Raw genomic sequence first — 27,934 nt, 5'->3', positions numbered from 1 at the left:
CTCTCTATGCTTCCTGAACTCATGTGTGACTTTTTCCTTCACCAGATTAAGGAAGTTTTCAGCAACTATTTTTTTCCAATAGGTTCTAGATTCTTTGCTCACTCTCTTCTCCTTCTAGTACTGCTTTGTTGCAGTGTTGTTATACTTGATGTTGTACCAGAGATCCTATAAACTTTCTTTATTTTTTAAAATTTTCTTTTCTTTTCCTGATTTTTGTTTTAGTGCCAAAAGTCCTTGTCCTCTTAATTGCTGATTGAATATTCTACTTCATCTAACTTGCTGTTTATTCCTTCTAGCGTATCTTTTATTTCAGATATTTTATTTTTCATCTAACTGGTTATTCTTTATGTTTTCTACATTATTTTCAACACTGATTATCTCTCCATTTAAGTTCTCACTGATATCATCTATTTTATCCCTAAGACTTTTGAGCACACTCAAAACCATTGTTTTAACTCTGAATTGGTATCCTTGTTGCTCCCATTTCATTAATTATTTTTCTGGGTATTGTTTTTTCATTTGAGACACGTTTCTTCATATTCCTGTTGTTTGTTTGTTTGATTTTTCTGTGTATGAGGTAGATCTATAACCCCAAAAGCTGTTATGATGGCTTTACAATGTAGATATCTTTTTACAATCAGTGGTGTAGTTTCCAGATCACCTGATCCTGGTGCTCCAGGGAATATTTCTTGTGGGTTATGTGCATTCTGCTGTTGTAGTTGAGTCTTGAATGCTGTGGGCTCTTTCATATGTGTAGTGTACCCTTTAGGCTGGATGACTATAAGGATAAATCTTGGTCACTATGTATGATTCATTGTGTAGGAGCTGTCTTCTGAGGCTCAGTTGTTCCCCCCAGGGTCATGCCTGCCAGAGTCCCCTTTTGGGTATGCTGATTGTATGGGTAGTTGTGTCTAGCTCTGGTATGATCTGAAGCTCATCACTGGTTGTGTTAGTTTTGGGGTCCACTTGGGCAGGGTTCAGGTACAGTTTAATGTCAGATATTACTTGTAACTGGCCTTGGGCTACCTGTTTACAGTTATCACAGTATGAGAACAAGGCTACTTAGTCTCCGATTTTGGGTCACATGGTCAGTCACTCAATGATGGGAAAGTAACGCCTACATCAGAGCCATACATACCTCTTAGTCTCTGCCAGAGTCTCCAAATCTGTCTCCCTCAGGAGGATAGCACTGCAGGTCCACGTTGGTTTCAGCCAGCCATCCCCTATGTAGGAGCAAGGTCAGGAAGGTGGAGCCACTAGGACTCAAGAGGACAAATGAAAAGTCTCCCATTGAGAATGGTGCCGACTGAGCCTGCAGGAAGGGGTCGAGCACTTCATATTGGTTTGAGATAATTATCTCCAAGGGAGACATGCTCTGAATATCTCAGCTTGTAATATCTTACCCCTTTAGAACTGAGCTTAGTAGAATAGGGCCACTGGAACTTGGGAGGACAGATCCAAACAATCTATTATTGGGATGATGCCAGGAATCTTCCAGGAGGGAGGTGGACACGTTTTCCCCTCTTTAGGCAAAATCCTCTGAGCAAAGAAGACTTTGAAGGTCTCAGCTCACTAGTATCTCCCTTATACCTGTATGAGATTGAGCTCAGCAGAGTGGGGCCACCAATACTTGAGAAAGTAGATACAAACATCTCTTATTGGTGGTGGTGCCACCAAGCTTATAGAGGCAACAATGAGCATATCCTCCCCTTTCTAAGCTATAGCTTCTGAGGGAGATGTTCACTGAAGGTTATAGTTTTAACTCTTGGATCTCCATGCAAGACTGAACCGAGCATGGTGGGAGTTCTGGCTGCTCGGAATGCAGGTCAAATGAGTCTCCCATTGGGAGCACAGTGTGGGCTGATTTCAGGACAGACAGAAGTGCCTACCCCCCACAATGTAGCCACACAACCCAGCACCTGGTTGTCTGATTCCTGTACAAAATCCTGCCCAGGATACGTGATCCAAAAGTCCAATCTCTGTGCATTCTGAATCCCCTGAAGGACTGAACTCTTCAGGGTGGGTACCAAAGGTAGTGGAAGGGCAAGCCAAATGGTTCAACAAGTGTTGGGGGGGGGCCACTGGCTGTATGCTTGAGATGGGGAAAGATGGCCCCCTTCCCAAGGTTACACAGTTCAATCACTGTTTGAGTCTCTGCTATGACTTTCTTTAGAAAAAGAGCTTTCAAGTTTCCTGCTGGGTACTGGAAAACTCTTTTCTCTCTCCTTTTCTAAATTATAACTTAACCGGCTAGACTATTCTCAGTTGGAAGACTTTTCAGCACTTTGCATATATTGTACTAATTGTTTCTAGCCAGCAGAGTTTCTGCTGATATTTTTATGGAGCTTCCTTTGTATGTAGCAAGTTGTTTTGCTCTTCTGCTTTTAATATTCTCTTGTTTTTAATTTTTAACATTTTAGTAATGTGTCTTGGTGTAGATTTTTTTTGGCTTCCTATTATTTAGAACTCCCTGTTCTTCTTGAATCTGGATGTCTATTTCTTTACCCAGTTAGGGAAGCTTTCAGCCATTGTTACTCCAAATATGATTTCTGCCCCTTTTTTTCTCTTCTCTTTCTGAGATTCCTTTGATTCAAATGATAGTCTTTTTGTTGGTGTCGCATTAGTCCCTTACCCTAACTCACTGTTCTTTCATTCTTTATTTCTTTTTCCTCTTCTGTTTGGGTGAGTTCCACTGCTTTGTCTTCATGTTGACCAATTTTTTCCTCTGCTTCATCTAGTTCCCTGTTAACTTCTCGAGTGTATTTTTTAGTTCAGTTATTGTAATATTTAGCTTTGTCATTTCTATTTCGTGCTTTCTATATTTTTCATCTCTTTGATAAAGTTCTCATTGTGTTCATCTATTCTTCTTCCTTGTATTGTTTTGTTTTGTTTTAAATGAGAGGAGGGGAGATAGTGAGACAGATTCTTGCATGCACCCTGACTGGGATTCACCCGGCAAGCCCTGTCTGGGACTAATGCTCGAATCAACAGAGCTATCCTCAGCACCTGGGGCCAGTGCTCGAACCAATCAAGCCACTGGCAGCAGGAGAAGGAGAAGGAGAGAAGAAAGAGAGGGAAGGGAAGAGAAGCAGATGATTGCTTCTCTTGTGTGCCCCATACGGGAATCGAACGCAGGACATTCATACACCAGCCAACACTTTATCCACTGAGTCAGCTGACCAAGACCTCTTCTTTCCAGTATGATGAACAACTTCATGACCATTAATTTGAACTATTTATTATGTAAACTACTTGTTTACTATCTTGTTGTAACATTTTGAACATGTTCCTCAATTTATTTAATTTCTTTGACTTTCTTTGTTACTTTATATACAGTGGATTAAATAAAAAGCTTTTCCAGTCTTAAAGAATGACCTTATGTAGGAGATGAACCTTGTCATTCAACCTTGCCTCAACTATTGGTTGTCTTTGAAATCCTTATACTTGTCCAAGCAGTTTACTATAAATTTTAAAGCTCCCAGTAGTTGAGCATGTGCCAAGACCTGTCAGTTTTCTGAAAGGAAGGATCTCAGTCAACACCTAGACTCAAAAATATATATACAATCCTTTAGACTACAAGCATAAGTTGTTCTGGCAACCAGAGTCAGGTGATCTGGAGAAACTGTTGTTCCAGACAAGTGTGTAGGTCTTTTTCAGATGATTCCAGCAAGTTGGAGAAAAGCAGAGCACCAAGATGATATCCACAGCTTACATTCTTTGAAAGACACTCCAAATGTGTGCCGCTCTGAAGTGTTCCCCTTATGCTAAAGCTCCAGGACAAGCAAAGAAGCCTCCTTCACAGAAAGACTGTGGATGTGTCCCAGTCTGATATTTGTGCAGTGCTCTATGGGTAGGATTCTGTTAAGAACTGTCTCTCCAATTGCCACAATCTTGTGGGACTCAGGAATGTAAACCCCAAATCTCCCCAACAAAAAACAAAATAAATCCAAAAAACAACAAAAAAGAGCACCATTTAAAAAAAAAGAGCACCATTTATAAAAACCAGACACATATAAAACTTCCCTATAGGAGACACTGGTTCTCTCAAACATGGCAGACGCTGACCACAAAGATAGTACCCACACTCCAAATTCTCTGGAAAGAATTACAATCAACCCAAAGATGTATATTTAATTAGAATCCTGGCCCTGGCCAGTTAGCACAGTTGGTTAAGAGTGTCATCCTGTAATGACAAGGTTGCAGGTTGGGTCCCCAGTCAAGGCACACACAGGAAGCAACCAATAAATGCACAACTGTGTGAAACAACAAAAATGAGTGTTTTCCTTCCCTCACCCCCATCCCCATCTCTTTCTTTCTCTGCCTCTCTTAAAATCAATCAATAAACTGTCAAGGACAGCTTGGTTGGTTGGAGTGTTGTCCAAGAACATGGATATTGCCAGTTCAATTCCCCAGTCAGGACACATACAGGAGCAGTTCAATGTTCCTATCTGTCTCTCCGTGCCCCTCTCTCTCATTCTCTCTCTCTCTCTCTCTCTCTCTCTCTCTCTCTCTCTCTCTCTCTTTATCAACAAAACAAAACAAAAACGTGCCCCACTACAATCAGGGTGACTAAAGATCTGTGGTACATATAAGCATAAGCTCTACTGGCCGCCAAACCGGGTGGCCTTGCTGCAGTCTCAGAATGAAAGCAACCAGACCAAGGGTATGAGCTTCTCTCCAGGTGGCACCAATTATTTCAGTCCAATGAAACCAGGAACAAAATGTCCCTTGGTCTCCAGAACTAGGCAAGCAAGAGACATCCCCTAGGTCAGGGGTCCCCAAACTATGGCCCGCGGGCCACATGCGGCCCCTGAGGCCATTTATCTGGCCCCCACCGCACTTCCGGAAGGGGCACCTCTTTCATTGGTGGTCAGTGAGAGGAGCACAGGAAGCAACTGCATCCTGTGCTCCTGGAGTACTGTATGTGGTGGCACCGCAAAGCGCAGCATTGCTCACATACAGTACTACTTCCGATGACGCGGGACGCACGCGTCACAGCTCCGGAAGCGTGTCATATCACTTGTTACGGCTAGCAGTGACAAATATGGAACCGGACATTGACTATCTCATTAGCCAAAAGCAGGCCCATAGTTCCCATTGAAATACTGGTCAGTTTGTTGATTTAAATTTACTTGTTCTTTATTTTAAATATTGTATTTGTTCCCATTTTGTTTTTTACTTTAAAATAAAATCCTATGCAGTGTGCATAGGGATTTGTTCATACTTTTTTTTATAGCCCGGCCCTCCAATGGTCTGAGGGACAGTGAACTGGCCCCCTATGTAAAAAGTTTGGGGACTCCTGCCCTAGGTGGTAGCCACAAAAATTATTGCACTTGACACAACTAAAAGCTCCCTTCCAGGAGATGCTAGTCCTTTGGAGCACAGCAAAGGGAGAATGCAAAAATGTATCTCCACCCTCAGAAAGTGTTTAAGCAGGCTCCTAGATCTATATGTTAAATTAGGTACCTGTCCTCATTCTGCTGCTTTAATATAAGCAGACGAGTCTCTTTTATTTTAAACCTGGGCACAATTGGCTCTTTCTGAGCAGAGCCCTGGTTTTCAAAGTTAGATGTTTTGAGGGCTTGTCACTCAATATACAATATATCATAAAAGATGGGATGCCTGATGTGGCATTCAAACCTTTCACTTCTCAGAGAGAAGCTTCACTTTGGGAGTTCTCTCCCATTGTGGGATTCTGTGCTAGGGTGGTGTTTATGGAGACATTGTTTCACAGCCTCTTCTACCCACTTCAATGTGGTCTTTTTCTCATTTGGCAAAAATGTAATTACCCCTCAATCAGCCTTTAGCTTTTATTAAGATTTTCTTTTCATATGTAGTTTGTCTATGAGAGGAAGTGAGTTCAAAATCTTCTTACATTGCCATCATAAACCAAAAGTCATAAAGGGCAAATCTTTTTAAAATTTTATTTTTAAAAATACATTTAAAGGGGTGACATTGATCAATAAGTGTAAAAGGTTTCAGGTAAACATTTCTATAGCATTTGAACTGTTGATTATGTTTTACACCCATCACCCAAAGTCAAATCATTTTCTGTCACCGTATTTGTCGCTCTTTACTCACCCCCTCCCCACATCTCCATCCCCTTGGTGATTACTTCACTTTTATCTATGTCCTTAACTCTCAGTTTTATATCCTGCCTATGTGTGAAATAATATAGTTCTTAGCTTTTTCTGATTGACTTTTTCCACTCAATATAATATTCTCAAGGTCCACCCATGTTGTCCTAAATGGCCCTATCTCATCATTTCTTATTGCTGAGTAGTATCTATTGTATATATGTGTCACATCTTCTTTATCCAATCCTCTATCGAAGGACACTGATTGTTTCCATGTCTTGGCCACTGTAAATAATGCTGTGATGAACATGGGGGTGCATGTGTCTTTATCGTGTTTTTGAGGGGTTTCTTTTTGCGTAGATGCTCACTAAAGAGATTGCTGGGTCATATGGTAGTTCTATTCATTTTTGGAGAAACCACCAACATTTTTCCATAATGGCAGTACCAGTTTACATTCCCACAAGCACTGAATGAGGGTTCCTTTTCCTCCACAGCCTCCCCAACACTTATTACTTTTTTGTTGATAATAGCCAATCTACCAAGTATGAGATGGTATCTCATTGTCGTCTTGATTTGCATTTCTCTAATAACTAATGAAGATGAGCATTTTTTCATATACGTGTTGGCCATTTGTATTTCTTCTTGGGAGAAGTGTCTGTTCAGGTCCTCTCCCCATTTTTTAATTAAATCATTTGCTTCTTTGTTGTTGAACTCTGTGAGTTCTTCATATTTTTTGGATATTAACCCATGATCATAGCTGCTGTTTGTGAATATCAACTCCCATTTGGTTGACTGTCTGTGTTGTTGTCAGTTTTTTTGCTGTGCAGAAGTTTTTTACTTTTGATATAGTCCCACTCATTTATTGTTGCCATTACTTCCTTTGCCTTTAGGGTCAAATTCATAAAATATTCTCTACAGCCAAGGTCCATAAGTTTAGTACCTATGTTTCTTCTTGGTAATTTATTTTTCAGATCTTATATGTAAGCCTTTGATCCATTTTGAATTAATTTTTGTGTAGGGGAACAAACTGTAGTCAAGTTTCATTCTTTTACATGTGGCTTTCCAATTTTTCCGGCACCATTTATTTATTTAGGAGAGAGAGAGAGAGAGAGAGAGAGAGAGAGAGAGAGAAGGACAGAGAAGGACAGACAAACAAGAAAGGAGAGAGATGAGAAACATTTTTTTTTTTTTTTTGTGGCTCCTTAGTTGTTCATTGATTGCTTTCTCATATGTGCCTTGACCAGGGGGCTACAGCAGAGTGAGTGATCCCTTGCTCAAGCCAGTGACCTTAGACTCAAGCTAGTTACCTTTGGGCTCAAACCAGTGACCAGGGGGTCATGTCTATGACCCCACATTCAAGCCAGCGATGCTGTGCTCAAACTGGTGAATTTGTGTCAAGTCAGATGAGCCTGAGCTTAAGCAAGTGACCTCAAGGTTTCAAACCTGAGTCCTCTGCATCCCATCCCAGCATCATTTATTAAAGAGGCTTTCTTTTCTTCATTGTGTGTTTTTGTCTCTTTGTCAAAGATTATTTGTCCATATATATGTGGTTTTATTTCTAGGCTCTCGATTCTGTTCCATTGTTCTATATGTCTGTTTTTCTGCCAAAACCAAGTTGTTTTGATTATTGTGGCTCTGTAGTATAATTTGAAGTCAGATAGTGTGATACTTCTGAATTTATTCCCCCCCCCCCAGCATTGCTTTGGTTATTTGAGGTTTTTTATGATCTCATACAAACCTAGTGATTTTTTTGTTCCATTTCTTTAAAAAATTACATTGGGATTTTGATGAGGGTTGCATTAAATTTATATATTGCTTTGGGTAGTATGGCCATTTTAACTATGTTGATTCTTCCGACCCATGAAAATGGAATATTTTTCTATTTCATTGATTATTCTTTACATTTTTTCAATAATAATACATTGTAGTTTGTAGTATATAGGTCCTTTACATTCTTTGTTAAGTTTATCCCTAAATATTTTATTTATTTATTTTGCAATTGTAAAATTAATTTTTTTAGTTCATTTTCTGAAGTTTTATTGTTGGCGTATAAGAAAACAATAAACTTTTCTATATTGATTTTGTGTCCTATAACTTGACTGTATTAGTTTATCGTTTCTAAGAGTTTTTCAGTGCAATATTTGGGGTTTTCTATATACAGCATTATGTCATATGCAAAAGTGATACCTTTTCTTTTTCTTTCTCAATATGGATACATTTTATTTCTTTCTTTTGCTGGCTAAAACTTCCAGAACTATGTTTAATAAGAGTGTAAAGAGTGGGCAGTCTTGTCTTGCTCTTGATTTCAGAAGAAAAGCCTTCATTTTTTTCACCATTTAGTATGGTATTAGCTAGTGGTTTGTCATATATGGCCTTTATTATGTTGATGTACCTTCCTTCTATACCTATTTTATTGAGCATTTTAAACATAAAGGGATGTTATACATTATCAAATGCATCATCAAGGGCCAATTTTTTTTCTTCTTTTCCAAGGGAGAGGTGGAAGATAGAGGCAGACTCCCAAATGTGCCCCTACCAGAATCCACCTGGCAACTCCCATCTGAGGCTGATGCTCTGCCCATCTGGGACCATGCTCACAATTGAGCTATTTTTAGCACCTGAGGTAGATGCTGGAGCCAATGTATTTGATCTAGTCAAGCCATGACTGTAAGAGAGGTAGAGAGAGAGAGAGAAGGGAGAGCGGGAGGGGTGGAGAAGCACATGGTTGCTTCTCCTGTGTGCCATAACCAGAATAGAACCCAGGACATCCACATGCTGGGACAATGCTCTACCACTGAGCCAACTGGCCTGGGATGTAAAGGAAAAATCTTTAGAGACAGAAAGTAAATTAGTGTTGCCAGGATCTGAGAGGAGAAGGGAATGGGGAATGACTGCTAATGGGTACTGGTTTCTTTTTGAGGCAATGAAAATGTTCTAAAATTAGTTTACTATACTAAATGTAATTATGTCAAAATGGGTGAATTTTATAGTGTATGAATTTTATAACAATAAACCTATTAAAATATCTTAATTAAATTAAAACTAAGTTATAACAAGTATTATACAATTTTGGGAGATTAGTATAGGAAGAAAGCCTAACCAGGTGGTGGCGCAGTGGATAGAGCATAGGACTGGGATGCAGAAGACCCAGGTTCGAAACTCCAGGGTCACTGGTTTGAGTGTGGGCTCACCAGCTTGAGCATGGGGTCACTGGCTTGAGTGTGGGATCATAGACATGACCCCATGGTCACTGGCTTGAGCCCAAAGGTGGCTGGCTTGAAGCCCAAAGTCACTGGATTGAAGCCCAAGGTCACTGGCTTAAGCAAGGGGTCACTCACTCTGCTGTAGCCCCCCGATCAAGGCAAGTATGAGAAAGCAATCAATGTACAACTAAGGAGCCGCAACAAAGAATTGATGGTTCTCATTTCTCTCCCTTCCTGTCTGTCTGTCTCTATCTGTCCCTGTCTCAAAAATAAATATAATAGTGGGAAAATGTAGATTTTGGGAGACACATTCCTAGTATGAAATCTGATTTTTCCAGTTACTAATTGTATGATTTCAGACAAGTTATTTACCTTATCTAAGTCTCCTTTTGCATATCATCCAAGTAGGAGTAAGGGCACCTACCTCAGAGGTGGGTCTTTTCCTTTTTTCCAGAGTTGGTTTTTTAGAACCTAGTTCTATTTCCAGCTATCATCTCTAACATTTTCTTATGAGATTATTATACAAATGACCTTTTATTAAGCACTGTCGCAGCAACAGTGTAAACTGTCTTACTTCCAAAATTTCATTGAATCCTCTTAGCAGTCTTGTGAGTCCTGTATTTCTTTTTTTTTTTTTTAAAGTCATTGTTATTAGCATCCTGGTAAGTTTTATACCCATCTGACACTATACATAGTTACTAGAATTATTTATTTTATTCCTTATGCTGTACTTTACATCCCCATAACTACCAATCTATATACTTCTTAATCCCTTCCCCTCCTCCACCCACTCCACCATCACCCTTTCATCTGGCAACTATGAAATGTTCTCTGCATCTACAAGTCCTGTTTCTGTTCTGCTTGTTTATTTTGGTTTTTTTAATTCAACTATTGATAGATATGCATTTATTGCTACTTTATTTTTCATATATTTTTAATTTTTTCTTCTTCTTAAAGAAGACCCTTTAAAGTTTCTTAAAATACTGGTTTGGTGGTGATGAATTATTTTAGCTTTTATCATGTGGGAAGCACTTTGTCTGCCCTTCAATTAAAAATGATAGTTTTGTTGGGTAGAATAATCTTGGTTGTAGGTCCTTGCTTTTCATAAGTTTGTATATTTTTAGCCACTCTCTTCTGTCCTGCAAAGTTTCTTCTGAGAAATCAGCTGAAGCTCATGGGAGCTGCCTTGTAGGTAACTTTTTTTCTCGCTGTTTTGAAGATTGCGTCTTTGTCTTTAATTTTTTGCATTTTAATTATGATGTGTCTTGGTGTGGGCCTCTTTGGGTTCATCTTGGTTGGGACTGTCTGTACATTCTGAACGTGTGTGTCTATTTCCTTCACCAGTTAAGAAAGTTTTCTGTCAATATTTTTTCAAATAAGTTTTGAATTTCATGCTGTCTCTTTTCCTTCCAGTGCGGCCAGGATGCAAATGTTTGTGCACTTGAAGTTCTCCCAGTGGCTCCTTACACTATTTTCATTTTTCAAATTCTTTTTTCTTTTTGCTGTTCTAACTGGGGTATTTTTGCTTCCTTATATTCCAAATTGCTGATTTGATTCTCAGCTTCATCTACTTTACTGTTGATTTCCTATAAATTATTGTTCCTTTCAGTTAGTATATCTTTCATTTTTGGCTGTGGTTTTTTTTTTTATGATTTCTAAGTCTTTTTTTCACTCTATTGAAAATTTCACTAAGTTCCTTGAACATTTTTATAACCACTTTTTGAACTCTGTGTCTAGTAGATTGCTTGCCTCCATTTTGTTTACTTTTCTTTTTTCCTGGAGATTTGTCCTGTTCTTTCATTTGGGACATCTTTATTTGTCTCCATATTTTGGCTGCTTCCCTACGTTTGTTTGTATGTATTAGGTAGAGCTGCTATGTCTCCCAGACTTGGTAGAGTGGCATTGTGTATCAGGTGTGTCCTATAAGACCCAGTGGCATAGACTCCCCAATCACCCAAGCTGGGTGCACCAAATTCACCTCTGTGTGGGCTGTGTGCACTGCCTTGTTGTAGTTGAACTTTGATTGTTGTTGGAAACACTGGAAAGGATGGACCCCCAAGCCAATCAACTGTGAGGACTGGTTGTGCCTATAGTGGAGGAGTTTCTGTGTAAGCGTTGACTCTGTGGAGCAGGACTTGCTTTAGTGGAGCTTTGGGGTTCACTGGGTTTGCTTCTTGAGTGTTTCATTTGCGGAGGTAGTAGGGTTGTAATCTGGCATAGCCTGAAGTTCTCCACTAGATCTACTGGCTCTGGGGCCTCCCAGGAAGTGTACAGTCAGCTATTCTTTGTGCCCTGACTGGGGCCACCTGACACCAGCTACAGAGTGAAATGCAGATGGCTGCTACTTGTGCTGGGCTTAGAGGTGCCCAGAGAGGCCACGCTGTGAACCAAAGCCAGCTGTTGCTTGTACCGGACCTAGAGATACTTAAGAAGAGGCATGGGGTACACAAAGTCCTGATGCTGCTTGTTTGAGAGATTTTAGAAAAGTTCAAAGCATGAGGCAAGAGAGGCCATTTGTGTAGAAAAACCACTAGAAATGGCTTGGGGGAGCCAGCTATTTGGGTGGGGCAGGGTCTCAGGGAATCACCTGGGAGGAGCAAATAATATGAGCCAGGTTGATGGAAACTCAGATATGGTGCCCACCTGCTAGCTCTGTGGGCGTGGGAAGATGGTGCTCTTAGAATAAGAACTATGGCCTCTGCCAGGACTTTTTTCTGGCAGAAGCCTGTGCCCCCTCCTCAGCTCTTGTCCTAATGCCAAATAATTTAGTTCTTCCCTGTATGTCCTTAGTTCTTTTCAAGATCCTGCCTCAGCTCTGGCGCTCAGAGGAAGTGAGTCAGAGTGTCTATGCATGTGCCCTATAAGCAGAGCTGCCTGGGACTTCAGCAGACCTCCATCTTCTTCAGCCTCAATTTACACTGGTTTTACAGCCAGAAGTTGTGGGAGCCTGTTGTGGCTAGGACCTCTCGTTCCTCTTGGGAAACCTATGCAGTCAAGATATCACATCTTATTATCCACCATATGTGAATGTAGGAGCAACCTGTTCTGCATTTCCACTCCTACCAGTCTCAATGTAGCTTCCTTTTTAAATCCCTAATTGCAAGATTTCCATTCAACTAGATTTCAGACGGTTCGGAATAATAGTTGTTCTATAGTTTAGCTGTAATTGTGATGTGGTTTTGGGAGGAAACAATTACCATGTTTACCTATACTACAATCTTGACCAGAGTTGAGTTCTGTTACTTTTTCTTTTCTTTTAAATGCATGCACATGTGCACATGCAAAAGAGGGGTGGGCAGAGGGAGAGAGATGAGAAATATCAACTCGTAGTTATAGCACTTTGGTTGCTCATTGATTGTTTCTCATATGTGCCTTGACCAGGATGAGGCTCCAGTTGAACCAGTGACCCTTGCTCAACTCAGTGATCTTGGGCTCAAGCCAATGGCCTTGGGATCATTTTGATGATCTCGCACCCAAACCATCAAGCTTATGCTCAAGCCAATGAAACCGCACTCAAACCAGGAATCTCAGGGTTTCAAATATAGAACCTCAGTGTCCCAGGTCGATGCTCTATCCACTGCACCACTACTGGTCCAGCGAGTTCTGTTATTTCTTTATCCATTTTACATGCAAAGAAATTGAAGTCAAATGACTTGTTTAAGGTCATTCTGTTAGAAAGTAGCAGAGATTAACATGAAAACCAGACTTTCTACTTATGTATATTTTCACTTCAACAAAAGGCCTCACTAAACAGAATTAGAGAGCTATGAAATAAAGTCAGGTAATACTTTTAAAAGAAAACATGACTGTCCTCTTGCACATTCATCAAATTTCAAATCTCAAGCTGGCAGTAGGAAAAGAAGCTACCAGTATTATGCCATTACTTTCCCAATTTCTCCATTGAAATATTCCTTAAAGTCATTATATTCCATAATGTGATTAAGAACAATATTTTAAATTAGTAAGCATCAGGAAAAAATATGATGCTCTATAAAGATGTTTGGTGGTTTTTCTTAAATCTTTCTTATTTGAAAAGTACAGAGGTATATATGAAAAAGATAGGCTTTTACATACCTAGTTTTTTTTTTCCTTCTTTCTCTACTTGTCTTTACTTTCCCTAAAAGCTTGTATAGCCAAAAATGATCACCTTTTTATTTTAAGAATATTATAGGCCCTGGCCGGTTGGCTCAGCGGTAGAGCGTCGGCCTGGCGTGCGGGGGACCCGGGTTCAATTCCCGGCCAGGGCACATAAGAGAAGCACCCATTTGCTTCTCCACCCCCCCTCCTTCCTCTCTGTCTCTCTCTTCCCCTCCCGCAGCCAAGGCTCCATTGGAGCAAAGATGGCCCGGGCGCTGGGGATGGCTCCTTGGCCTCTGCCCCAGGCGCTAGAGTGGCTCTGGTCGCGGCAGAGCGACGCCCCGGAGGGGCAGAGCATCGCCCCCTGGTGGGCAGAGCGTCGCCCCCTGGTGGGCGTGCCGGGTGGATCCCGGTCGGGCGCATGCGGGAGTCTGTCTGACTGTCTCTCCCCGTTTCCAGCTTCAGAAAAATACAAAAAAAAAAAAAAAAAAAAAAAAAAAGAATATTATACATTTCCCTTTTTTTATGGTAAGACAAAGTGAAGCAACCTAGATTAAGATTGCAGCTACCATGTGGCAGGCAGAGGGAAGGGCTTAATGTGTATTATTGGTTGTAATTCTCAGAGGAGTCTTCTGGGATAAAAACTATTTCCAGTCTCCAGATGAGGCAAATGGAGCTCAGAGAGCCCTAATGACTGAGCCCAAGGTTCAATGTTAGAAGCAAGATTCAATCCAGGCCTGGCTGGTTCAAAACTCTTTTGAATTCATATTCCTCACCCAAACAAGGAAAATTAACCTATTTCTTCTTTATTTTACCCTGCTTTAATAATCACTGGGGGGCTTCCTTAAGTTAGCCAGACCCGTTAAGATATCTGCAAATCATAGAGAGAGAGGGAGGGACAGAAAGAGAGTGAGATTGAGGGACTGAGATTACAGTTGGGTGCTGAGCGTTTCTGAGCCCAACTTTCCCATGATTGAACTGATGTCTGTAATACACTTTTATTTAATTAATTGTGAAAGTGTTGGAGAATAGGAAATGGTGTTCTGGTTTGGAAAATTTCCATTTTATGCAGCAGTGGTTTTGCTTCAGTCTCATAAAACTGAATGCCCTGCGTCAGGATAATAAGTGAGAGTGTAACCCAGGGGAGGCAGGAAGAAACACAATGTCTCATGCAAATTTTGTACTTACTCTCCAAGCAAACCTCTGTGTACTTGCAGTTAGGATGTTAGTTAGGAGGATATTAGAAACTTCTGAGGTTTTCTTTTTTAAATTTCCTTTTATTATGTGCTGTGATAGCCATACAAAAGAATATATGTAACATGTATTGTACAGCATAATAATAAAACAAACACTCTTGGCCCTGATTAAGAACATTAATACCTTTTTTTCTTCACTGCTCCAACCCTATTACATAGAATGGTACCTGGTATGTAGTATCTTACTAAGTTTATGTAAATGGATGCATAAATCAACTTGATTTCTCCTTCTTTATATCATTACCTGCAGCTTCCCCTCAGAAGAAACAACTATCCTATATTAAAGTTTATTATTCCCTTGAATTTTTGTTTTCACATATATATTGTTTACTTTTGCTTCTTTTTGAACATTATGTAATAGAATCATATTGTATGTAATCTTTTATGAGTTATGTCTTTTATGCAACATTAAATTGTGTTATTCAACTATATGTAGCTATACTCTGTTCCTTTTATTGCTGAGCTGTATTTTATTGAATGAATGTATCATGATTTTTTTATCCTCTCTCCTGTCAGTGGATGTTTATCATTTCTATTTTAAAAACAAGGATGCTCATTTTTACACATGCCTTATGGTCCAATGTGCATGAGCTTCTCTAGGATTTAAACCTGGGAGAGAGACAACTCTTAGAATTTTCATTTTCAGTGCCCAAAGATCAGCCCATGAGTTAGAACAACAATGAGCCCTTTGACCTTACTAGACCAGGGTCAGTGGGAGTGCTGTCTAAAATATTTTATCTCAGAGAATAAGGAGGACATAGGTAGAAATTGACCTGGTAAGTCAAAAGATGTCACAGATCTCTGGTCCAAATAAGTTATAGTTAAATAAAGTTCAGATTCTAAAATTCATTATTTCTTCTTCAATATTTCTCCTATTTCTCCCCTTTTATAGTTATTTTTGTGCAAGATGTAATTTTGCTAAACTCATATCGAATAAAAATGTTGATGACCTTCTTCAGTCTTTAAGAATTAATTATAAAATTGATTATATTCTTTTTAAAATGAATGTATTTTAAATTTTAGTATAGATGAAAATTTCTATTTCTTAAAGACACTTTCCAAAAGACTTATTTACTTTATGTAGGTTTCTATTTTGTTTATCTAATATTTATTTTGCAATCGTATTCTAATAATGGATGACAATTATGTCACTATCATCATTATCATTTCATTTACCCATATATACTTTTATGTCCTTCAAAATAACATTCCTGTCTTTGAGGTGCTTTTCTCATTTGTAATGATCTGTATTCTGCTTTATTAAATCATCTAGTGTGCTATTTTACAGTTCTTTACTTCCTGTCTTTCTTCACTTCTAGAGAGTAAGTTGATTAGAGGCAAAGATAATTTATTTATTGATCAATACCGTATCTCCAGCATCTGGCCTTGTACCTGGTTCTTAGGACTAGCTTGTAAGAGTTGAATTGAATCAGTCTGTCTAATTTCAACCTCCAGTCCCACAACATGTTTAGTCATGGATTACAAATCTACACTTTGGAGTCAGACTTACCTAAGATGGAATCATTGTATTTTCACTTACTAGATGAGTGATCTTGAACAAGTTCACTTAATTTTCCTGAGCATTAGTTTCCTCTCCTACAATATAGGGAAAATACAGAGCTACCTGAAAGAGTTGGTGCAAAGATTAAATGAGATTATGTATGTGAAATGATGTGGCACATAGAGTGCCTAAGTTTACATCATTCTGATTTTATTTGAACTGTTTGTATTGGTTACAGAAGTCAAAAAGTAGAAAGAAGATGAAGATATTTGCAAAAAAAGAAAAGAAGAAACTTCTGCTTATTCCCCTTGTTTTGTGAATGAGGTTGGGGAAGTATAATTTTTACCTCCCAAAATAACAATTTTCATCAAAGAAATGAGAGACTTAGTTTGGAACATTTGTATATGGAAAATGAAACTCTTTCCATTTGGAATTTTTCACCTTACTGGTCTTGGTTATGGTGGACAAATTCCTGCTAACTTTCCAGTTAGGATAATAAAGAGAATGCTTATAGGGAGAAAAGACAGGCCAACACAGCCAGTTGCTGGATTTTCATAACCTCAGAACTTTTTGAGTGCTTTCTGTTGTATCTGGGACTTGAATAAAAATTAATATTTATGTTCTAGGGGTAAAATTCTTGTCAAGTGTAGTCTAAGTGAAAGCTTTCTTTGTTCTTCCCCTGCCAGGGCTGCTCATTGGTAGTTTGAAGAGAAGAAATCCTTTCATGATTTTTTGTTGCTGTTGTTCTGATGACTGTACTGAACATGATTATTGAAGAACCAATAATCATAAAAGTGAGGGTGGATAGCCAGAAGACAATAAAGAAATGAAATGGAAACTGGGTTGGATTTGGAGTCAGCTAATCCTGACTTGGGTGTCAAATAGTCCTGAGATTTTCCTCTATGAGTCTGACATTCTTCATTAATATATGGGGAAAATATTGCCTCACAGAGTTTTACAGTATTGAAATAACCCCCCCCCCCACACACACACACAGCAAACAAACTGCCATTAGGGCTTATTATCTTTTCTTAGTAAGAAAGTACTCATAAAAAAATAGTGACTTGCCTGATCAGATGGTGGCACAATGAATAGAGCATAGACCTGGGATGCTGACGACCTAGGTTCGAAACCCCAGGTTCACCGGCTTGAGTACAGGCTCATCCTTCTTGAGTGCAGGCCCACCAGTTAGAGCATGGGGTCACTGGCTTGAGCATGGGATCATTAACATGACCCCCTAGTCTCTGGCTTGAAGCCCAAGGTTGTTGGCTTGTGCTCAAGGTCTCTGGCTTGAGCAAGGGTCACTGGCTTAGCTGGAGCACTCCCAGTCAAGGCACATATGAGGAAGCAATCAATGAACAACTAAGTGCCTCAAAAACAAGTTGATGCTTCTCATCTCTCTCTTTTTCTGTCTGCCTATCTCTCTCTCTCTCTCTCTCTCTCTCTCTCTTTCTCTCTCTCTCTCTCTCTCACACACACACACACACACTAAAAAAATAATAAAATAAAATAATAATAGTGGCTAGTGGAAAACAGTATTGACTTTCCCGAAAAAATTAAAAATGGCTCTACGCTATGACCCATACATCCCAATTCTAGCAATATATGCTAAGAACTCCAAAACACTAATTTAAAAGAAGATATGCATCTTCATTGCAGCATTATTTACAATAGCCAAGATCTAGAAACAGCCCAAATTCCCATCAATAGATGAGTGGATAAAAAAGCTGTGGTACATTTATACAATGGAATACTCCACAGCTATAAAAATTAAGGAAATTGGCCCTGGCCAGTTGACTGAGTGGTAGAGTGTCGGCCTGGCATGTGGATATCCTGGATTCAATTCCCGGTCAGGGCACACAGAAGAAGTTCCCATGTCCTTTGCCAGCCCTCGCTCTTCTCTCTCTCTCTCTATCTCTCTCTCTTTCCCCATTCTGCAGCCATGGCTTAATTGGAGTGAGTTGGCCCCAGGCTCTGAGGGTAGCTTCATGGTCTCTGCCTCAGGTGCTAAGAAGAGCTAAGTTGTTGAGCAACGAAGCAATGCTCCAGATGGGCAGAGCATCACCCCCTAGTGGGCTTGTTGGGTGTATCCTAGTCAGGACACATGCACAACTCTGTCTCTCTGCCTACCCTCCTCTCACTGAATAAACAAAAAGGAAATTTTACCTTTTCCTACAGCATAGATGGACAATATTATGCTGAATGAAATACGCCAGGCAGAGAAAGACAGATATCATATTATCTCATTTATATGTGGACTCTAATGAACACAATACACTGAGGAACAAAATAACAACAGAGGCAGGGTCGCAGGGAACAGATAGATAGCTGTCAGAAGGAAGGAAAAAGAAAGGACGGGAACAAAGAAGGTGAAGGGAATAACCAAAAAACATGTATACATAACACATATATACAGACAACAGGGTAACAATAGCCAGAAATTGGGGTGGAAAGAGACTTTACATGGAGCATGGGAGTCACTATGTGGTATGTAGATGATGCTATACTGAATGAGACACTTGAAACCATATCAGCACAATAAATTTAAAAATAAATTTAAAATAATAGTAGCTGTATTCCTGTAGATGAGAATACAGTCAATGGTTGTCTACCTGAAGCAAATTAATCCAAGAAATCATTTGTTTTGTTTAATGCTTAGATATAAGACATAGGAGAGAAAAACATGAAAATCCATGTGAAATTTGTTAAAAACTTAAATTAATTACTATGGGAGAATTACCCATTCCATTAAGGTTTTAAGAACAGCTCTCTGCCCCTCTTCTTCACATCTACCTAGAATGACTCAGACATGGATCTTCTCAGAAATAGGCAGTTAGACTAGGTGACCTCTAAAGCTCAATCTTAGCCCAAAAAACCTGTGAGTATTGTAACGGGCAAGCGTTGAGATGGTAGCCTAAAATATTTTAAGAATCACTGTATATCATTTCTCAACAAGAGCTTCAGGCATAGGGATTCTGTTGTAGAATGAGGTTGAGATCATTCCATGTGATCTAGAAGACGCTTAAGGAAAGTGAGGAATAGGAAAAAAGACCAAAGAAGGCTAGTATGATAATACTAATTACAATCCCTCACTTGTATTCTTTCAAGGGCTTTTTTATCCTTTTGAATAATATATCTTGTTGCTCACAACAGCTCAGTAGCATGGGTGATACTATTCTTTTTTACAGATGAGAGTGAGGCTCAAACTCTAGAGCAAAATGCATAAAGCTATGTTGATATTTAATCTAGTTTTCCATAGTTCTTTTTGGCTAAGGTAAGGTCATAGACTGGGTTCATATCATTTATTTGCTCTGAAATTGTTCCCTGACCATCACCTTAAGTTGAATACCTTAAACGTCAGCTTTCTGCCTTCATCCTTCCCTCATGTAGATATAGCTCATAAAATTGGCTAATCCCAGAGAACTTGCCTAACTTTTTTAGCAGGATCCATAAAGGCTTTGTCCATGTGACAGGAAACCTACAAAATTATCCCTAGGAGCATTTCCAGGAAAATTCAATTCCACACTGACTGTATTAAGCAATGAATAATAATAATGTACACATTTAGTTTACTCTTCAAGACCTCAGACTTCTACTGTCCTATTTCTGCCAACCACTGATGTGTATTGCACTATTTCTCTTGTGTTTTTCCAGTTTGGACACTGCCAGGGACCATGCTCTACCCATTGACTATTATTTTCCACCCCAGAAGACCTGCCTGATATGTGGGGATGAAGCTTCTGGCTGTCATTATGGAGCTCTCACTTGTGGAAGCTGCAAAGTCTTCTTTAAAAGAGCTGCTGAAGGTAAAGAGTCTTGCACACTCATTTCTGTTCCCCTTTTTCCTTTATTTTCTAGAGAAAGGCACCAATTTTTTAGGCCTCAGGATTTTATCATCTCAGGGACCTGGTCAGTGGCATGGCTTTCTAAAAGAATCTAAGAGCCTAAAGAAGCAAGTTTTCATATTTGCTGGTCCCCTGGCTTTGGCAGCGTTGGTAGTACAGGCAATGTAGGCAATGATGATGGTCCCAGCTGGTGCTGAGAGCTTGGCACGTCTTAGGAATGAACGAAAAACTAATGATTTGAAAAGGTTTAATTTCCTCCCTGCTTGTGTTCCACTCTGCTGCCTACTGAGGGAAGAATTATCCTTATTAGAGAATTGATAAGTAGAGGTACCACAACTGTGTTCCCAGCCTGTACTTCCTGGTGAATACAAAACTGTTTCTTAGCAAAGTTTCCCTGGTCTCAGACCCAGAAAGGAAGTGTTCTCACTGTTAAACAGACCATCAGTCTATGTACATTCTCCCTTATGCTGCCACCTCCTTGAAGCCCTTTGCATTATTAGCTCCCAGGTACAGAAGAGTCCAAAGTGATGAAGTACTTTTATACTTCTCTCCAAAGACCTGTCCTTGGGGCCTCCCATTGCTACCAAACCCCAAGCTAAGTTACTTTTTTTCATATTTTTATGAAGTGAGAAGCGGAGAGGCAGAGAGACAGACTCCCGCATATGCCTGACCAGGATCCAGCCAGCTTGTCCACCAGGGGGTGATGCTCTGCCCATCTGGGGTATTGCTCCATTGCAACCAGAGCCATTCTAGCACCTGAGGTGGAGGCCATTGAGCCACCCTCAGCGTCCAGGCCAACTTTGCTTCAATGGAGCCTTGGCTGTGGGAGAGGAAGAGAGAGAGAGAGAAAAAAGAGAGGGGGAAGGGCGGAGAGAGATGGGTGCTTCTCTTGTGTGCCCTGATTGGGAATCGAACCCAGGAGTTCCACATGCCAGGCCAACACTCTACTAAGTTACTTCTTATATTTGCCTATATCAACAGGAGCCCTGGCTCTTATTTTATTTAGCTTTGAACACTTCATGTCTGCTCAGCCCCCAGGGGTGCTCAGCCTAAATCCTAAAAAGAAACTCCCATTTCCAGACATTCTATACATGATAGGGCCTCCTTCCCTTCCAGGAAACTTGAGCCTAAGCCATTTTTCCTTATCCTGTGATAACAGCTTCCTTCTCAAAAGAACACTGATGAACAATTTGTGAACAAAGATGCTGGGTCAGGGAGCAAACCCAGTGGCTAAACACCAGTATCTATTCCTTCCCCCACTTTCTATGAAGGAAGTGCTTCCTTATGAGACCCATTTCTTCCATCTTATTGCCCCAAAAATGTTGAGTTTCATGTCAGAACCCAAATAGACAATCTTTTTTATTTAAGGGCTACAAACCCTGTGAACAATTTTAAAGTGGCATCCATGTAAAGCCACACTTTTCACCAAGAATATGATGACATCCACCAAAAGCACCAGAGAGTTCTTGACATCTACAGAAAAGGAAAAAAATTGGGTGTCCCTGACTGGTCTTTTCCCTGATATCCAGTTGGAATGATGATTGCATTTCCATTATTTTGGCCAATTTTCGGGAATACCTACATAATGGACAGCTATTACTATTGTTTTACAGTCTTTAAAGCAACAAGGAAACAGTATTTAGTATTACTGAAAACATGTTTCGTGTTTCACCCATACCCCTGAGTGGCCCATTGTCATTGCTTATGCCAGGCTAGAATAAGGTCTAGGGCCCCAGTGCCTAGGCCTAGGCAGTTTGGAAAGTAACACAGAGAGTATTGCCTTACTTTCTTAAGAGTACTTACAGAAGGATGGCTATCAGAAAAGGAAGTGAAGAGCAGATCCAAAATCTTCAGATGCCTCCCCTTCCTCAGTGAGTATCTGCCTCTTCCCCATACCCTGTCATCCAATAAACTCTGACTACTGAGCAAAGAATGAAGCAGAACACCATCTACAGCTTGTGTGTCAGTAAGCCCGGGCACCACAGTAATAGTAGTTATATCAGCTAGCAAGAGAGCAACACACAAACAAACAAATTCAATAGATAAATTATATAGTATTTGATGCTGCCCCTGAATTTTACAAATTTGTGTCATGATATTGCTGTTTTTGGAAAACAGAAGGAATAATCAACCATATTATGAAAGGGAAGATTATGCTGTCATAACATATTATATGTGGGAGCTTTCTGAAGAAGTAAGGACGGAGGCAGGCAGAACGGCAGCCAACAAGGCTACCTGGGATGAACTCTCCTATGACATGAATCTTGGGCTATTTGAAAATAAGGAAGAGGAAAGGGATAGGGACAGTTACTCAAGGTACAAAACACATTAAAATCCAGTAAGGTCTCCAATACTCCAGACCCTATAATCACTTAAGTTAGGGAAACTTTGAGAAAATGAGCCATTGTGAGTTTGTGGGGCCAAATGTCTTGACTGCTTGAAATATGAAAAATAAACAATGGATTGCTTGCAGAGCTATGAAGCCCATTGGTTCCTTTGGAATATAGACTTCAGGTTCCATTGCTAAGCCCTTTGAAGGACAAGATAAGATGATTTTTAAAATACACAAAACAAAGAAAAAAATATTGGTGTTTTCACTCTCTTCCCATCTGTAAAACTTGTTGGCTGGAGTTTACGGTCATTTTTATCTCTGAAGGTGGAGGATGTCTTATTACCCTCAGAGAACATTTACTGATTTGGGTTTTTTCTCCATTTTTACAATTCATCATTATCGCCCAGGTGGCCTTTCTGGAGGTGTGTTTCTGAATCTGCCTTGTTCAAACTTGGAATTCTACTTGTCTGAAGAGAGTGGAAACACAAATCTTTCTGTTCCTCTCTTGTTTGTCATTGTCAGTTAACTCAGAGTGAGTATTCATAGTGTTGATTACCATTTTATTCATGGTTTCAGAAATCTCTGGATTGGGCACAGGTACAAGACTTAAAAGCCTGGCATGTCAGACAGAAATCCATTTCTAGCTTTGATAGTTCATAAAGCATGAGGTTTTAATGCTGTCATTGGTGCAAGGCTTAGCACACAGTTGATTGTGATATAGCCAGGTTTTCCTGTTGAAGCAAAAGGACAGGAGAGAGCGCCACTTTTTCTCATTGTCCATAATACTGGGAGGTTGGTATGAAGCTGAGGCTAGTCAGGGAAGAATCGGAACTTTTTGAGGTAGAAGATAATGGTACTAGGCCATAGGGTAAAGTCCCTAAAATCTGGTTGATGGAAACTTAGTGAAAGAATGAAAGTGTGTGTGTATGTGTGTGTGTGTGTGTACGTGCACACACACGAGTAAAAATGCATGAGTATTTGGGGGATGTTTGTGGGTTAGAAACATGCGTGAAGAAAATCAACTACCTGGAAGAGTGGGTGGCATGTGCAGGTAGGTGAAAGGGTAAAGCATGTTGGATACTATCTAAAACACCAGGAAGTCTAAGGAAAGTTATGCCTATATGCAGAAGTAGGGTCCCGGAGACTCTTTAGTTTTGTGATCTGGGATATGAAGTTTCCACCTTTGGACCTCTGTTTTCCCTATCTGTAAAACGAAAGACTTAAACTAGATACTGTTAAATGTTCTTTTAGCTTAAAATTTTTAGACAATTCTACAAATTACAAACATCATCACTATATTTAAGCAAACACATATGCATTTTTATCTGTATATACTTTGGGTTTTGCTTTCCTAATGGATGGAAAATCCTAGCTGCCATTCTCTTAAAAATCAGTCTTTACATAGGAATAGAGTCATTTGAGAGAGTGCACTGTGGATGGACTGTTAAAACTCATACTTTGAGATTTCCTTTTCCCCCAGCATTGTGACCATGCCTGGATAACTTCCATTCTTTTCCACTTTCTCATCTGGAAAATCAGGATATGAATCTCCATCTCTACCTCATCATGTTTCAAAGAGAGTTAATTAATTCATCATGTGCATGATGTGCACAAGAATTTTACTATTTTTCAGACATTTTCTAGTAAAACATTGGAGATTGTACATCCACTTGTTTTGTACACATGGAGCACTGTTTGGTACACATCATAAATTAAAACTGTAGTTTACATTTAGGAACTCAAAGAATTACACCATCCTCACTGATGTTTACAATATGTCCCAATTTAGTATCCTTGGCAAATTTTATGTAAGTATGGCTTTGATTCTCTCTCTTGTCCCAGGTTTTTGTGAGGGAAGAAATGTAAGTGAACCCTCATTGAACTCTTTCTGTCCTTTAAATCTACTCTTTCCCACTTCAACTCATGCGGAATAGAATGTTACTTATTTGGAATTTTTGAGCATATCAGTGTCCTTTCACCCTCTGAATTTTGGGATAATGTTTCTCAGAGGCAAGTTAACTATGCTAGGAGTATCTGCCTACAGCCTCAATGGAGGCTTGATCAGATATCTTTGGGCAAAGACTTGATTGATCGTAATTGCACACGTCCAAGAGATCTTTTCACAAAGCTTCTCTTATCTTTTATCTATCTCTGAATTTTTTATTTGTTTTAAGTATTCTTAAATTGAATTTATTAGGGTGACATTGATTAATAAAATTAATGTACAGGTGTACAATTCTATAACACGTCATCTGTACATTGCACAGTGTGTTCACCACCCCACATCAATTCTCTTTCCATCACTATTTATCCCCCTTATACCCTCTTCTATCTCTCCCATCCCCCTTTTCTTGCAATCTCATACTTCTGTCTGTGTCTATAAGTTTTTTTTTTCCTTTGCTTAATTCCTCAACCTTTTTCACCCAGCCCCCAACCCCATCCCTCGTCTCTGGTTTTCATAAATGCAATAGCCAGACTTTAATTCAGGGATTGGCAAACTTTTTCTGTAAGAGGCCATGTAGTGAATACAGGGGTGGACAAAAGTATGGGTACAGTTGCTCCTATGGAGAATAATACAATTAATAATAAATAATAATACAAAAACTGTGTTTTGTGTACTCACAACTGTAAACCTACATTTGCCCACACCTAGATATTTAACTCTGCCTTTGTGAAAGTGTGGAAGCAGCCCTAAACTCCTAGGTGTGGCTGTATGCCAGTAAAACTTTATGGAGCTTGAAATTTGTATTTCATTTAATTTGCACGTGCTATTAAATACAGTAATTCTTTCGATATTTTTTTCAAACATTTAAAATCTAAAAATCATCCCCAACACTTGAGCCATAAAAAATAAGCAGCACACACACAAAAAAAGCAGCACACTGGATTTGGCTTGTGGACTATAGTTTATTAATTCCTGCTTTTAGATGGTGGTTCTTGTGCTTGCAAATCTGCATATTAAAATTCACTTTTTCTTGTCTCCTAGTATTTAGAAATTTCCTAAATCATTTAATTTTAACCATTTCTCAGAGTTGGCCAGTCACAACTTTCATGTCTGCTTCTCTAGAAGGCCTGGTCTGGTTGTCTCTATGTCTTAGTATTTTTGTTTGTTTTTTGTTTGTTTTTAAATGAACAGAAGAAAGATAGAAAGAGAATACTTTTTTATGTTGATGTAGTAGATCACTTCCCATTGCAATACCCAGAAGAGATGTTGAAAATATATCACATACTGAAACATATGAGTAACTATGAAATATATACAAATAAGTTTTGATGGATGCCACATATACTTCACATGGTAAAGAGGAAGGACATTGAGAACTCTGATACTAAGTGTTATAGGAAACCTCTGTCTCATAGGAAGTAAGGCCCAGGTGGCCAGCTGAGTTACAGATCTGCCAAAAACAGGTCTTCATGAAGACAGGAGCTTTGTGTGGGGAACACTGTGGAGTCCAGAGGTAGTTGAGGGAAACTTCAGCTGATGGATCAGGTCCGCTGACCTGCCTTCAATAAGCTTTTTGTACCTGCCTCTCCTCCATGCTGAATTTTGCATTGATGTCTAAACTCTATTCTCTGGGATTTTTGGAAGCAGGCTGCTATCTAGGTAGTAGAACAAGATGCAGTGCTAAAGCACCAAATCAGGCTCTGGTTCTGCCATTGATTTACTGTGTGGTTTTAGTATGTCTCATTTCCTATTTGCATCTCAAAATCACCATGTGAATAATAAAATAAATTGGACTAAATGATTTCAAAGATTTTAGCAATAAATTTCTAACACTCTAAATATTTAATAATAAATGTCTAAAACTGTAGATACTCCAGATTTACCCATTGGTCAGTGGTTCACTTTTTATTAATCAGTCTTGGAGAATAAGCAGACCTGAGTTAAATCCTTAGTGCAAAGACTTAATAGATTTATGACCTTGATCAAGTCACTTAACTTTTCTCTGGTTCTGCAAGAAGAGTAATAACTCACAGTGCTATTGTAAGAACCAAACGATGTATAACACAGTTCCTGGTGCCTAGTAACTTTCAGATCCTTCTCTTGGAGTGAAGCCTTGGTCATTGGCACACATTCTTATGGTGTCCCCTAAATAGGCAGAAAGGAAAAATGAGAAATATTTGTGGCAGTCCTCTGGTTGAAAAGGCCTAGGTTTGGTACAAGGTTCCTCGATGACCACTACTATACAGTGTCACTTAACTAGTGATCAGAAACACCAATATCATTTGTATAAGAATATGGCAAAGACCAATCTCTTTCTTTTCTTCCTTGGCTCCAAGGGCACTATGAGTAACACTTCCCAGACAGCCTAGCAAGCTTGGATTCATTGCCTTGCCTGAATTCCAGCTCTCTGTGTCTCTTCATCTCCAACAAGATTTTTCTGATCTCCCTGGTAAATTCAGGTCTATAGCCACAGGCCAGGAGAAACACTAACAAAGGTCATAAATTATCCACCACGTACTTCAGCTTTTGGTTTCCCTGTCCAGCTGGAGGCATGTCTTAAAATATGTTAAAGCCAGATTCAATAGAAACTTGAGACAACACCTGTGTAAATACATTTTTGAGGCTTCTTTTCCTGAAGTTGGTTGGCAATTTTTAAAAACCAAGCCAGATTATATTTTATTTAGAATGCTGTCTCCTACATTATTAATGCTTTGGACCCATTAAAGGAACGCAGTTCGGTTGTAGTGTTTTTGTTTTGCTTGATTTATTTATTTTTGGTGGGGAAGCATTTCTTTAAAAAAAAAGGCTTTAGTTTAGCCTATGATGCTAATGTGTTTAAAATGAAACTCTGGTGATATACCAAAATTCACCCCATTTACCATAGATTGACTTTACATCCCTTTACCCCCACCCTAGTCTTCCATTTTGAACCTTTTAGAAACCTGCAAACCAAAACCAGCATGTAACATACATCTTATCACTAACCGCTCCCTGAGACATCCTCAAATCTTTTCCAAAACCCTATGTGTAGAAGAGGGTTAGCACCCTGCCAAGGGTTCCCAGGTCCCATCAGTAGGTGGATATGCAGTCCTTGAAGTTCCTTAATTCTGCTCAGCTTCAAAATACAAACAGTGTTGTGTTACTTACAACTGAAGGCCTCCTACTTGCCACCCTTCTGCAAGACCTCTTCTGCCACCTGAGCTGCACAGCCTCTGTGACTCCCCCAGAAGTCCTCTGTAGCTTGTGTTGGGTGCAAAGTGTTTTCTTTGTCTCTTTTGCAACTTGATGAAGAGTAGCTAACAAGTTTAGGTTCAAACTATAGTTCCATAGGAACAGAGATTAGATGTAGGAAATATACCTACTGAACCCTACAAAAATATTAAAGTGCTTTCTACCCAGAAGCCCTATTGACATAGTGGTAAAAGACTTGGTTTGAGTACAAAATTTGTTAACTGTGACCTTGGGAAATTACATCTCCTCCCTAAGCCTTACTTAGTTTTATCACCTATAAAATGATGATAGTGATGGCCACCCTCTGGAGAAGTTGTAAGAATTACCTGAGAGGCCCTGGCCGGTTGGCTCTGTGGTAGAGCATTGGCCTGGCATGCAGGAGTCCCGGGTTCGATTTCCAGCCAGGGCACACAGGAGAGGCATCCATCTGCTTCTCCACCCCTCCCCCTGTCCTTCCTCTCTGTCTC

General features: G+C 39.6%; 1 protein-coding gene across 3 annotated transcripts in view; it reads left to right on the top strand.

Moving 5' to 3' along the window:
* Positions 1 to 27,934, top strand: part of AR (androgen receptor) — a 249,304-nt gene that overhangs the window by 115,072 nt on the left and 106,298 nt on the right. For all 3 annotated transcript variants that reach the window (XM_066356118.1, XM_066356116.1, XM_066356117.1), the window contains one exon: positions 19,769 to 19,920. In XM_066356118.1, coding sequence (XP_066212215.1) covers positions 19,769 to 19,920 — 152 coding nt within the window. The remainder of the gene's footprint in view (positions 1 to 19,768; positions 19,921 to 27,934) is intronic.

The sequence above is a fragment of the Saccopteryx leptura genome, chromosome X (assembly GCF_036850995.1).
Source record: "Saccopteryx leptura isolate mSacLep1 chromosome X, mSacLep1_pri_phased_curated, whole genome shotgun sequence".
Classification (NCBI taxonomy): Eukaryota; Metazoa; Chordata; class Mammalia; order Chiroptera; family Emballonuridae; genus Saccopteryx; species Saccopteryx leptura.
This window is presented reverse-complemented; position numbering and strand designations above follow the sequence as displayed.